Here is a 15,278-nt window from a genome sequence, read left to right on the forward strand (position 1 = left end):
ATACTTATACTTTATATAGTCAATGTATCTATTTATGAACTGGTTTTCAAACTTAATAATACTAGTTATGTATATTTAAACATACAAATGATACAAATGATAAGAATGATACTGTAATATTTAATAATAATAATAACAATATTAATAGTATCAACTATTATTAGTTAGATGGTAGGTTACGATTTATGGGCACTCTTAGTTAATTGGGTAAATTGTATAATTACATTTCTTAATTTCTTAATATTACCCTCTTAACCAATGTTTATAATTATTTAAATATAGAAATTAAAATTATGAAATTATTTTTTTAATTATTTAAAAACAAAACCATTACTAATGAAATTAACGTTAATGCGAATAAATTAAATACATACCTGATTTAGATGACGATCTAAATGAATCTGATATGGAAGATGGCAAATACGACGATGATTTTCCTACAGAAGATAAACCTGAAGAAAGTATTGAAAGAAATATTTAATAAAACATTTTTTTACCAAACAAAGTAACTTCAGTTACAGAATGTAAGTGCGTTTACAAAATAGTATGTAATATGTGAGAATAGATTTTACTGAAGTAAGCTAATAAGAGGTACTCGGGGAATGCATATTGAGATAAGTAATGACTCATAAGTATAATGATTAATGATAATTTAATAATAAATTATTATTTTTTCAATTATTTTAATTTATAACTATTCTAAAACAGAACAGTATAACTGCGCCAATATACTTTATTATTTCAATAATTTTATGTTGGTGGTTGGTCTGCATTATGTATAAGTCAGTACTTATATCAATTAATAATGTAGTTACTATTTGGTCGCTTTACAAGCGTTTATTAAAATAATAAATGAATAGTTGTGTGTAGATAGAATAGCTACGATTCTAAATACACTTTTTTGTATTGTTGTTTAAAAATACATAGTGTATTACAGTAACAGTTGTAAATAAAATCGTAAAAGCATCTAGAAATATCTCAAATTATTTACGTAATGGTGTCTTTTTGAGTTTTTTACATAACATTTTTTAAACATCTCTTATTGTGTAAACGACTTAGAGAGTTAGAGCCTATACATAGTATATTATTATTAATAAGTACACAATTTGTGAAGTAAAAGCCGTAAGTAATTATAATAATAGTACATTTTTTTTTGACTTTATTCATCGTAATTAATGAAATAACCACATTGTTGTTTTCAACTATAATAACAATTTGTTCAATAATATTATAGTTATTAGTTATTCGTATTTTTTAAGCTTGTCGACTATTCGTTTTTGGTTATTATGCTTATTATTTATTATTGTTTTAACAATATTGTAAGTTTTATAAGTTTTAAAGTTATATGTGAATTTTGAGCTTCTTGTATAGTAGCTATTGTTAAACTTTTGACTTTGATGTTTATAGAAGTTTGAATAGTATTTTTGTTAAAAACGTGTGAAATCATCGAAAAAAAATGTTACAAAGAACCTAACAACGTTTCTCGGCTTTGTACTCTAATTCAATGCCAAACGGAAAAAAATCTATTAGATGTGAAGAAGAAAAACTCCCAAATAGGAATGATTGGTGAGGCGGTATGGGATGGCGGCCATTTGACTGACGACAGTATCCATGGTAACAGCATGTGACCCTCATACCGATGGGTTGACAGTTTTTCCCCCTTCCCGTAAAACTGTAAAAGCGAACCTTCGTCGGAGATAAACACGCTATCGTCAATATGGGGGGGGGGAGCGTAGCTCCCCCTTTCACCCGATGTCACAGCTATACATTTATAGTTTATACTAATTCAATATCGTACATATAAACATAACATATTATATTCAAGGGGGGGGGATATTATTTGTCTCCGCCCACAGATTATTATTTTTCAAATGTAATTTTTAACAATTTATAAGACATACCTATACTAGATTATTTGATAATGACGATGTTGTTTTGTGATTATATCGTATAGGTAAATAAAATTATAAATAAAACATGTTTTACTACATATAGGTATTTCAAATATCTATCATTAATTTTAGTTTATTTGCATCAAATGCTTTTTAAGATTATACTAAAATAAGCTTTCTTTTGTTTATTTATCATTCGCAGAAAAATGTAGGTATTATTGTTCAGTGTCTATGTTACAATTATGTATGCAATACTGTATGGCCTTTATCACCATATATATAGGTTATACACATATAATAAATGTATAAAACAAGTGATATTTAAGTTTCAGTATTTACTGTGAAAAAGTAATTATAAGCATGAGGTACTTTACTACTTTGTACAAATTAATGAATTTAGGTAGTAAAGTAGATGGTACAACGGTTTCTGGACTACGGAGTTTTCAATGTAAAACATGATTTGTGGGCTCCGGTGCTATTTATATAATAAATGAAACCCACCTCGCAAATCCATTGCACCTACATACTATAACACTAAATACTTAATTGGTACACCACTGCAGATTGCATACTAATTACGAAACTAATTAAAATTAAATTAATATAACACATCAACGGAATTAATCTATAATAAACACCATAATATGTATAATTTGCGATGACAGTATATAACAGTATAGGAAATGATACTGTTTAGTTACAAAATACTCCATAGCTATAATATATAATATCATTATATTATTGGTGGATAATAATAAGTAGTATGCAACTTTCCTATATTAATATTATAACTAATGTACTTATGTATCTATACTACACCCATATTATTAGTTACTTTATGCGTTCAAAGTATATAGATAGGAAATTGAGATAGTAGATACAATAGTTAAATAAAATTGTATTCTGTTCAAGTTATAATTGCGTTTTATAGTGTGTAGTGTGTACTGTGTAAATTATGTATATTTATATTAAGGTGAATTAAAGTACATGAATTATATTTTATATTTACGTTCACAAAATAACTATTATTTTCTACATGCATTTGTAAGATTAGGTAAGTACTATATAAGATATAATAAAAGTGTATTTTACCGTTTGAAGTAGACGATGGTAAATGCATCAATCCAGAGCTTTTATCGTATCTGCTATTTGATGAATCAATGTCTAGAAAAATAAACATTACATTTTACTTTAAATTTTTTAATAAGTGTGTAGAATATAGATGCATAGAAACATATATAATAGGTCTCGTTTACCTAAATTTTTTAAGTATGAAGATACAACGTACTACCTGTCTACCTATATATATATGGTCTATATAGTACACATACATGGGCGATGGGAGTCCATACGCACTATGGTGATTAGTTGTGGTGGCAATATTTTCTAAATAATAATAATTAACTGAAAAATTGCTTTATAGCTTGTAGGTATTTTCCTACTAAATAACTAGTGTTTTCTGTTGGCCTGCTATATAAAAATGTTCACATAAATATTAGGTTAGTATGAAATGTTGTCATATTGAACCAATTATTATTTTTTTTTTAATCAAAAGTATCTGGAAATTATAAACAAATCTCCGAGGCTCGGCCTTGAATAAAACTACGTTACGTGGGTATTTAGTAATAATTTACATGGCTAGGCATTGTATTAGTGGAACATTAACACGGAAAATTTCGTGATGTTTGCGTAGTTTTGAAATATTTTTTATTGTATTTTAACTTTTAAGTATAAAAGTATTTTTTATTTGTGGTCGAAAGACGATTATCTTGCTACCACAAAAATATAGCAGAAGTACAGAAAAAGTAGATCCCTCGGTACCCTTCAGTGGCCTACATGGTGGTCTACATTTGTATTTGTAACGATAAATCTAAAATAAGATACTATACATAAATATTTATTAGCAATACTAACGTCGTATCTAGATGTTTTATAAGAAAGCTGGAAATTACAAGCACTCATATAACCGAATTTATAAAATATTAAATCCCTGAATAATAAATTACTTTTTAAAACCATTCTCACATTAAAATATACAATAATAGAAGTTGATAGTTTGATGTAAACATTTTTGTGAAAATTATAAAACGGTTTATGTTGTATACTATAGTATGATAAGATATAATGTAGGTTATATACTATTGTATACTAAAAACATTATTACTTTTAAAAAATTAGTGTTCTGCGTTAAATTTATCACCCAGTGTATCGTATAACTGCTAAATATCTATAATATACATATTATACTGTAATTTTTAATACTCCTAAAATATAATTATATTCAAAATATGTTTGCTGTATTGTGATTAAAAAGTAATTATTCATCATTGAGTAATGACTATTAAATCAAAATACACGAACTATGTGTTGTTAAAAACATTAATAACATAGTTGTCGAGGGAAAATAATACGCTATAAGCCGAAACAAATATTATACAAGCCAATAAATCAAATACGGATATTGACTGGAAAATTAAATAGTATATTATCCATGCATTAGTTAATAATTTTAGAAATAAAACATATTTTTCACTAATTATTCAGAAGTATAACATTTTACGATAAAACATGAGCGTCTGGAAAATGTTTCTAAATAGATATTTTAATTTTATTTTGTTAAATAACATTTCTTTTGTGTCAAATAAAATGCACCAGGAAAGCTAACCGGAACACCGGAAAAGGATACTATCGTTGCGGCTCGTCGCCTGGAATCGGTATAAATGTTCCGGAGGTCTTCTTTTTATCATGTCTATGTTATTTTTTTTCTATATTTGTTTATAATGATAATTTTCCCTCTTTTTATGCGGGGTATCCATTATTTTCCGTTTACGTCAGCAAAATAATTATCTAAAAAGGTGTTGAAAAAAAAAAACAAAAGCGTTTACAAAAATAAAAGAAGAAAAATAAAACATTTGAAAGAAGAAGGATTCCATTTCCATCGTAGTTTCTTGAATTTATAACAAGAAATACTTTTTGCTTCAAGACATTATTCTTATTCACTTTAGTGATTATTACTAAATAAAATCCATAATCATATGACCCAAATAATACTTAAACTAATTAATGTACTTCATATAATGCGTGACTCTTGTTAGCAAGTATAAGTTATTAATATTAAATACCTAATTATATTTCTCTAAAAATAAAAAAATGTATTAAAAATTCAATATTAAGGTTACAACCTATTCAAAATGTTTCAACATGTATGGGTATTAAAAAAAAAAGATTGTTTGTATACCGTATGCGAGTACATACAATATACTGTTTAGGTAGGTACCTAAACAACAAAGTTTGGTATATTTAATATTCTGAGCGAAGTTTATATTTACTTACTGCTATTTTTCTTTTGTTAACCCAATTATTAAATTGAAGGCCCTAAAAAATCTGTTTTTATTATCTCTATAGTATACATGTCAGAAAATGACCATCGAAGGTTGATTTCGAAATGTTTTAGATAAAGGTATTTTAAGTTCTATCGACATATTTATGGATATTTATTTACTAATCGATAAAATATTTACTTAATTAACCAGATTTTTGATACATTTTGATTGAGTTAATCTTTCCTTTCCTGGAATTTCAATATTGTAATAGGTAATATAAAATATAAAAATATGAAATAACTATAGGTAATTGTTTAACTATAATAGTTTATACATGTAGTTAAAAAAAAATCTATAGATACACAAATATATAATATAATATGTGCGCTTTTGATAAAGTTCTTTTAAACGAGATTTTAAACGCTTCTAATTTTTCATCAAAACAACCTAAACGACTAACAAAAGTTAAGATACTTCTAGTGGTTTGATTTTAAAAATTACAGATGTTTGAATTGGTAAACAAGTTTACTTTGGGTCGGTAGGAGCAAATATTTTGTATTTTTATATTTTTTAATAAATCCATCATAAAAAATTGACAAATTTATAAAATGTAAAATATTTATTCTATGCAAAGTAAACTTATTTATCAATTCAATTATTTTTACATTTTTTTAACTGAAACGACTAGAAGTACCTTAATTTTTGTAAGTTGCACAGATCCTTCACACCCATAAATTGGTATTGAATATTTTGATCTAAAAACTAAATGGCATGTGCATGCGAGTGATTAGTGGGGAGTATACACACACTAATGATCATTTACTAGTTACTAAACACACAAAGACGAGAAAAGACAGCAAGGATAGGACAGAATTGCCTATACCGAACCCCTTAAAAATTGTCCGTTTGCAATTTCCTTAGTTAATTACCTACTTTTATAATTGAAACAATGATTCATACATTTAAATTTATCACGTAAATATCAGAGATGTATTATTATTTTACAAATTTAAAAAACAAACAAAAATATTAATTAAATTTAAATAAATATTCCATATAAGTATAATATAAGTTTAAATAGTTAAGGAAATTACCTATGTGGCTATGTATTATACTTAAGATTTATAAAAATTTAAAAAAAAATGATGAAGTACCTACCTATGTAAAATAGATAGTATATTATACCCATGTATTTTCAAGGAAGGAAATGATAATCATAAAAGGATTATGTGCGTGGTCTGATATGGTCGTCGGAAGTGGACTGCAATAATAAAAACCGATGTCCCTGGCATATCATTAAAAAGCATTTTCTTTTTTTCGTTTTATTCGTTTTATTCGTTTTCACTTTTTTTTATTTTTTTACTAAAAAGCCACAACGGATGTACTCAATTTTCATTCACTCTCCTCCCACACCCGAGCTCCCCATTACTATCTCTTTCCTATTCGTTCCCGAACGCCCGGTGAGAAAATATATGTATAATGTATATAATGTATTGTGTTTGAGCTCAGTGCAATTGTTCCAAAATGCGCCATTTTTTCTCAAAGGGCCAAAAGCACAAAACCACTGAAGGATGACGACCGAAAGTTGTTTCCATGGAAACTGTTTTCTTCCTTTTTAACTTTATTTTCTATAAAAACGAGTAACGACAATACATTATACTACGGTATACTGTTTGGAGATTTTCAACGATATATTATATTATTATTAGGTATACATAATTATTGCTATTTTTTTTTGGAAATTAATTTTTATTACACATGCATTTTAATTTGGTGTTTGTATATTGCTAAATTTACTCGTTGTTTTTAAACTTATTTCAAGAGTATTTAAAATAAACTATTTATTGAACTGTTGTTAGGTAAACTTACAATTGTTTCTTTTGTCAGTATTATTTTGTTCATCCTGGAATAAATCGAGTGAATTGGTAGTTGGATGAGTGGACACCGACGTCCTGGATGACGGTGTTGCTGGACAGAAAGGTGATGTACCTAGGTCACACGATGATAAGTAACTTCCGCGATCCTGTAATGCGGCTTTTGCCTTTTCTACTGACTGTTTGAGTTGCTCAAACGTGGAATTACAAGCAAACCTAATAAAAATCAAATTAAGAATTAATAACAAATTATATTATTATATAATACTTATATAGGTAGTTGATAGTTCAAATATCTCAAAATAAATAATTATATTTCAGATAATGCAAATATATTTACAATGATATTGTAGGTATTTACCCTAAAATACAATTGTTCATATAGAAATAGACGTTGTTACTTGTTGATACTTATTAATCAAAATAAATAAATTAAAAGGTTTTGGTTACCTATAAGCACAACTAGCCACTCCTACCGATGGCCATTGCGGAGTAGTAGCAGGAAGACAGTCGTTTTCTGTTTTTATGCTAGGCGGTGATGACATCGCCACCCTTTTCAGGTCTAACGCACTTTGATACGAACACGTACTTTCGTACATCATTGAGTATAACTGAAACAAACATAGAGCTGTGAGTATTAATATTATTATATTATAGTGTAGATTTAATTTTAACTATAGGTACGATACTATATGTATTTATTTTAACTAAACCGGTTTAATAACCCAAATACTTTTTCAATACGTTGATTAGACAATGTTAAAAGTAGTTTAGGTCATACTAAAGAAATACAAAACCAAATCCAAAAATAACACAAAATACGAAATAACCTCAAATTATAGTTTGAAACATGAATTTGAACAAAAAATAATACCTACTACCTATTGAAAATAAATTATTACCTAAGTGAAATAGAATTAAATAAATGTTGCTTAAAAGTGGATTGAGATTGATAAGTCAAAATATGAATGTTATATTTATTTGTTTAATACCTACTTACAAAATATGGTACCTATTTATGTTATTCATGAAATATGCCTTATCGCAGTTGATTATTTGTATTGGTTTTTTAATTTTTTTGTTAATAGGTAAATACCAGTTTGGGAATGGAATTTGGTAAATTAGATTTCTGATTAATTTTGAATCATATTCATTGTTATTAATTAAATAAACATGAATGTTGGGCTATTCGTATTACCCTGATAATATGGTTATTAAATGAGTTATTCACTAGCATAGCGATCGGTTAGGTAAAACCTGTATGGTTTATACAGGTTTATCTCTATACACGTATAAGCCTTTAAGTAAATATTATAGTACATTCTGAAAATACAAAAAGTGTAAAGGAAATAAGACACTAACAAAATATACATAAAGAACTGTAAATGTAATTTACAAAGGCGATGATGAATAATTTAAATCTTAAATGTGCAGGTGGAAACAATTGAACCCACATTTTAGTCATTCTATCTGGGACTTATAGTGCATAAAACGTAATAAAAATATGAGTATTTTTTAAAACAAAAATGAGTAGTATAATAGCTTTTTAAACATCGATAAAGAATCTTAAATAGTTTTTAATTAGTATTTATGATGACTGTAGTAATAAACATGGCAAAACCATAAATAATAATGTCATTCGCTCTACTCCCCTTTTTTCACTAACTGCCTTATTTGTAATTACAACTGTTTTAATACTATTTATGATACAACTAAAGAATCAAAACACGTACGCGTTTTTTACATGATAAAAAGGGTCAGTATATGCATATGTTTAGAGGGTTGTTTTGTCCTTACATGCCGTTATAATTTATTGGCTCGAGTTTTTGGAATAACTTTCCACACCATAACTTATTTTCCTGTGTGGTATATTTTAGTGTGCCGTTTTTTGTTTTTTTTTCAGAATTGCTGGGTAAACAACCATTTATATATATATATATTATTCAACTATAAATAATAAACGTGTGATTGCAGCTAAAGTAGCGCTAAATATTTTTTAACCCTATTTCCGACCTTTCATCGCCACCGACAGAATATAACTTGTTTCGACCACAACTTAGGGACACCCATTAGGAATACCCAACAACATATAGTTTTTTATCCGATTGTTGAATCAATATTTTCTTAAGTAATAGTAATATTGTAGTATGTAATATTTGTCTAAAACTAAAATATCTTTAAAAAAAATTATAAATATATAGGTATAGGTAAAGCTGCACAGCTATGTATTATACATTTATACGGTTGTTTTGTAAAAAAAAAAATGTCATTTGGATGGAAGTCAAACATATTTAATCAAAAGAAGACTCTACGACGTATTAGATTTGTCGTAAGTATATATTTATACTTCTAATTTCAACAAAATATGTTTATGATGTATGATGTTTCACGATACAATTGTTTTACAGCATGGTGCAAAATATAATTATAACCAATTTTTTAAGTTAGTAAAATAAATAACTCCACATGTTTGAATTATTTTTATAATTGTAACTAAACTAACTTAATGTTTTAAAACATTTTAAAATGAATTAATTATTTTGTTATCCGTTAATGAATGCAACCCCTAAATCCTCCATTAAAACTGACGCCTAGTGCATAATACTAGTACACCCTCCGCACGTGCAGTTTTTTGTGAGTGCTAATGCATAGGATGTGCTTTTAAACAAACGCAAAATACACAATAAGGGTTTATAATAATATGTATTGATGTTTGAATGTTTAAAACAATTGAAAAAAAATAGTATAAGTACTTTCTTTCACAAGACTCAAGTCCTAAAATAGTTTAAAATATAAAAGTATGTTTTCTCATTCTATAATTTAAAAATTTATGTTTAATATTTTAAAATGAAACCCACGATTAAAAAATGGTAAGGAACCTAATCTAAACATAATTCATTTTTGGAAATATGAGTGGAGTCAATGAGTGGCATAACCCATGTGCGAATCCAACCCAGTAAAATGTTGTTCCGTAACACCATACATATAAATTATAAACTTTAAATATTTATAAGTTATAATTAATGAAATATGAATTTAAAGCAAAAAATGTCAAAACTGAAGGATAAAAATATATATAAAAAACACCTTTGAATCACTCTCGTTTTATACTAGAGATACTTAATAACATAAATTATATGTATACTTCTACAATATGAAAGTAAATATATTCAAAATGTATTTATTTTTATAAAAGTATTTAGAACATAATAACATATGAATGCGGATTGATGCGGTAATTACAAATAAATTAGAAGAAGTGGTCCATTTAAATGACTGGAATTTATTTAAGTACTCCTAACTATAATGTAAAAGGTATTTACTTAAATATCATTCATATTTCATACTATATTATATTATGCTATTTTTGATTGATGGTATAATTTTAATTTATGATATACAAAGTAGGTACCTATATAATATTTCTATATTTAACAACTATATAACGTGTTTTTCAATTGTTTACAAATATAAATGTATATTATATGAACGCACATTCAACACATTCTCATAATATATAGTCATAAAATATACTTCTGCACTGTCATAATTAAAGTTAAATTCATCAGTACGTACAAGTATCGAATTTCCCATCTAAAATTGAGTATTGAAAATTAAAAATTGTGTACCTATCTATTTTTAACACATTTTTAATTCGACTTAAATTTGTTTTTTGTATCATTTTCACGAATAGAACATGTACATTAAACAAAAAAATCATACAATATAACACTATACGTAATATATATAACAGAAAAACAATATGATTTTGATAAATTATAAAATAAAGGGTATAATCAATTTGATTGACTGATGAAATCTATTTTAAAACTATTTTTCTGGCTTGATGACCATAATTATTACTGAATATGCGTTCACGTTGTTTTCCTCTCACCCTTGACTATTTTTGTAATCAATTACAGCTAATTCATATAATTTTATCGGTTACTTATTCCATTTTTTAACGTAATTCAGTTAAATTTTATCTCACAAACATATGCCGTAGAGTGCTGACCATTATATATTATGAGTGGTATTCTAGTTACGAAAAAAATCGTGTTAAAAATGTAAGACTAGTAGTTGACCGTGAATTGTGATAAGGAGTGGTTACGAATTTCCCCATAAAAATTAAACAAAAAATTTCGTCCCAGTTTAAGTAAAATAAAATATGACAACCCTACCATATATACTATAGATGTCACCAGCCTGGTAACTATTAGATCAGTAAAACATATATTATTAGATTTACACAGTCAACTCGTACGCATTTATACGAAGTTACCTTTATAATAGGTGTATATGAAATAGTTAACCAATACATTTTTTTTAATAACATACTCTATATGACTACAGATGAGGCGTAGACGTAATAAAATAATATCACACTAAAATATATTGCATGCTGTATACACTAAATATAGGTATAATAATATTATAGTTGTTTACCTGTGAAAAATCGTCCGAGAAAATATGATTTTCCGCTTAACGGGTAGCGGCTGTCACGCGATCTGAGCGACCGTCAACAAATGCATTTAAAAACAACGTCACGAGCAAAAAATCGCAAAGTCTACATCATCGTGGAATTGGAAATTCACTTATATCGTTGACGACGACGGTGGACGGTCATGCGCGATCCTCGGGGATCTAACGGACGAGGATGCTTGCGCGTGATAACGATGACGACAATAATTTTATAATTTATTGTATGCGTATAGACGATATAAGACTGTATAATAATAATGTTATCGTTGTTGTTATAATGATGGGCACCGGACCACCGTTTTTCGCACCGGACACGCCGTTCGGAAGTCTATTTTCCGGCGGTTCTCGTTTCGACGAAACCGCGACGCATTCGTTACCTGCAGCGCTGCACCAGTCGGATATCGCGCGAAGGGCCTAAAAACGGCGATCGTACGCAATAGACGAATACTATCGTAGAGTAGTTGTAGTTATATACGGAAAACGACCGCGGAATATATACAGCGCACTCGTCGCAGGCGTATCTCTCGTGATGAGTCGCGAATATCGCTGAGGTACCCGATAAGTAATATAATTACACTCGCGGACGACAATCGCTAATTATATTATATTTAATATTATAATTAATAATTTATTACTACGGTTACGTATATAATATATACCTACGGTCTGTCGCATGCCGTGTATGACGACGGGGTACAAAGCGTGCGCGTCCACTGTATATACGAGCACCCACACTGGCGGCGGTGGTCTGTGTACGCGATATCACACGAACTCGCGGGCCCGTACGACTATATAATGATCCGATAATTAAATTTAACGGGCGTCCCGGTGGCGCGCCCGGGGGGTGGGGAACGCCATCCGACAGCGATACGCCCGGCGGTTCCGATTGGTCGGAAACGGATGCGCGCACGCGCGTCGCGTCCTACGCCGAGTTTTCCGCCGACCCCCACAGCCGCCGCTGCCGACGCCGCCGCCGCCGGATGACATTGTCCTTCTTTTTCTGCTGCAGCTAGGGATTCTCCAGGCGGCGGCGGAGGCGGTGGTGACGCTCACTACCTACCCCCCTTCCATTCGTCGTGGAGTTTCCCACCCCCGAACCGATCTACCCATCTCGACCCATCGTCACGTCTATCCTACGACCCCTTACCGCCCGCCACTCACGCCACACCGCCGAAATAGGATCATCCGTACAAATGGCGCTCGATAAAGGGCCACCGTTATGATATTATTATTATTAAATGTATATTATATATTATTATTATCTGTATGTATCCGCAGCATCTCCAATAAGAGAAAATATCGTTCCGACGACGCGATATTCGCATCATATTCATATACATAAATAGAACGGCTGTATATACGTTTGCGGCGAATGGTCTTGTTGTATGATTCATATTTCATCATTCACGAGTAGGAGGTATAATATATATTACATTGTTATGTTATTTTAATGTTGATATCGGTATAAGAAATTAATCGTCTAGAAACAAAAATCTTTTGAAATCATATCGTGGGTATAGTAAAATGCTGCTAATTCCGTGGACAGCTATTAAATACATAGAAAAATTCTAAATATCTTATATTTAATTTCTCAATATAATAAAAATAAACAAACTAACTAAACATGCTAGAAACTACCGACTCGCTCTCTCTTAAATTTATACTGCTTCAAAGAGATGACACTTACATTTGCCGCCTTTTCAATAATATTACTAAAATACGAGTTGGCATTGAAAAAAAATTCGGGTAGTCTGGAGAATATAATATAACATTATATAGTAATCATACGTTTTCAGCATAAACAGTCAAGATGTTCTATATCAAACAATACCTATCTATATATAAATATCAATGGACTTAAAATAGATACCTATAATATTATATACAAGGTGATTCGCCAAGCATTCTCACTCCCCTTTTTTCTTCAATAAAGCAGTTATTATGTTGTTATTCGAAATTTAATTTTTTTAATTATTTAATAATAATTTACTTAAAGACCAAATTTTGAAATTTTTAAGATATTTCGTGCTACTTGTGCAGAGTAAAATATTTAGCTAATATTTTTTTCTGAAAATGTAGACGACAGACGTATCAGAATCAAAACTCTTTAAACGAGTAGTTTTTAAATTATTTATATTTGTGCACTAATATAATTCCATGATAATGCGTTTAGAACTTGGAAGCTATTATATATGGGGATTGGGGACTATGAGGACTATCGACTATGCCATTATGGAGATTTGGATATTTATTGATGATTAGTATTAATCGATCAATATTGTTAATTAGTTTAAACGATGAAAATATATAATAAAGACTTGATCCAATATTAAATATCCAGGTACATATTTTCATAATAACATATTTTATAAGGGCTCTTTAATATTTAAAAAATTTAATGACTGAAAAAATTCTAGTTTGAATTTTGAATTCAATGCATCAACATTTTCAGAAAACTATCCACTGAATAATTTATACTAAAAATCAGAGATTCCCATTCAAAAAACAAAAGTTTACATCAACACTAGACAAAAGAAAAATTAAGCTTTGTGGGATGCCTGGTGGATGTGAAACATCGAAATTATTTTGTATAGAAAATATGCATGAAAATTGAAAAGTTGGTTTATTAAAAGAAATAACAATGGCATGATTAAAAACAAAATATTCCGATTCGATTAAGAAAAATTATTCTTTTTTTTAAAGGCGCATTAAATGTTTCTCGCATTGCGAGTCTCACCTGCCGCATTATAGATGTTTCATATCAAAAACCTCAAAAATTTAAAAATATGGTTTTTAATGTTTTTATGTAAGAATAGGTATTTCAACATTTCAAAAAGTCAAATTTTGAATAACTGCATTATTGATGGAAAAAGGGGATATTGAAATAATGAGCATAATAGGTGAATGCTAGGTTTATTATATAATGGCGTTAAATTATTTATTAATAATATAATATACAGCATTATACAGTATATATATACAGCACTTTATAGCCACATTTTTTAATGAGCACCACTGTACAATAACTTTAATGTATTTTTGGAAAAGGAGTATAAATCACATATTTTCATACTCACTGACATTTCCTTCACAATATAAATAAACATCGAAATGAGATGTTCATATTATATTCATAAAATTTACATTTTTCCATCGTAGAACGTATTTTAAATCTGGCACGTGGAATCACAGCACTTGAAATAACAACAACGTTTTCACTGTGTTTTATAAATATAAAATAAGTTCTCCGTATGAGTGTAAATCACTTTATGAACAACAAAAAAAGTTAGATGTTTATGTTATTGGCGCGTTAATTGTCACTCTGTTCTTACTTTATAAAGACAGCGGACGCTACGCACTCGTCAACCGTTGTATATTATACATTATAACTTTATATTTTATATTCATTGTTTTAATATACTCATATAAACACTCGTGTACACTAGGTTATACAGTATCATGTTGACCACCATGAGCTCTTTTGTATGAGATCTCACAACACTTTATCCTGACCGCCACTGTATTTTTCATAAGTATTTCAAGACATGACTTAAATATGGTTTTGTCAGTTTAAGCAATAATATTGATTAAAAAAAACTAATAATGATGTTTGCAAACGTGTAACACCTGCACTGAAGTTGTCAACACTGTAAGTTTAAAATTCAACGAAATTAATAATCGTCGAATTGCTTTATCATTTTAATTAT

The 15,278-nt window shown here is 28.8% G+C and overlaps 1 protein-coding gene across 2 annotated transcripts in view; it reads right to left on the reverse strand.

Annotated features, from left to right (window-relative positions):
- LOC111029067 (DNA-binding protein D-ETS-3-like) overlaps positions 1-14,952 on the reverse strand; it is a 54,903-nt gene extending 39,951 nt beyond the window's left edge. Inside the window, exons 1-5 of one of the 2 annotated variants that reach the window (XM_022307911.1) lie at positions 14,649-14,952; positions 7,540-7,700; positions 7,085-7,305; positions 2,985-3,056; positions 375-452 (exon numbers count right to left, since the gene is read on the reverse strand). In XM_022307911.1, the coding sequence (XP_022163603.1) occupies positions 375-452; positions 2,985-3,056; positions 7,085-7,305; positions 7,540-7,700; positions 14,649-14,678 (562 nt within the window). In that variant the 5' untranslated portion in view covers positions 14,679-14,952. Of the gene's footprint in view, positions 1-374; positions 453-2,984; positions 3,057-7,084; positions 7,306-7,539; positions 7,701-11,535; positions 12,344-14,648 lie in introns of those variants that run through there. The other variant, XM_022307912.1, reaches the window with a different exon arrangement.
- Between the last annotated feature and the right edge of the window lie 326 nt (positions 14,953-15,278).

This window comes from Myzus persicae, unplaced genomic scaffold (genome assembly GCF_001856785.1).
Source record: "Myzus persicae strain clone G006 unplaced genomic scaffold, MPER_G0061.0, whole genome shotgun sequence".
Classification (NCBI taxonomy): Eukaryota; Metazoa; Arthropoda; class Insecta; order Hemiptera; family Aphididae; genus Myzus; species Myzus persicae.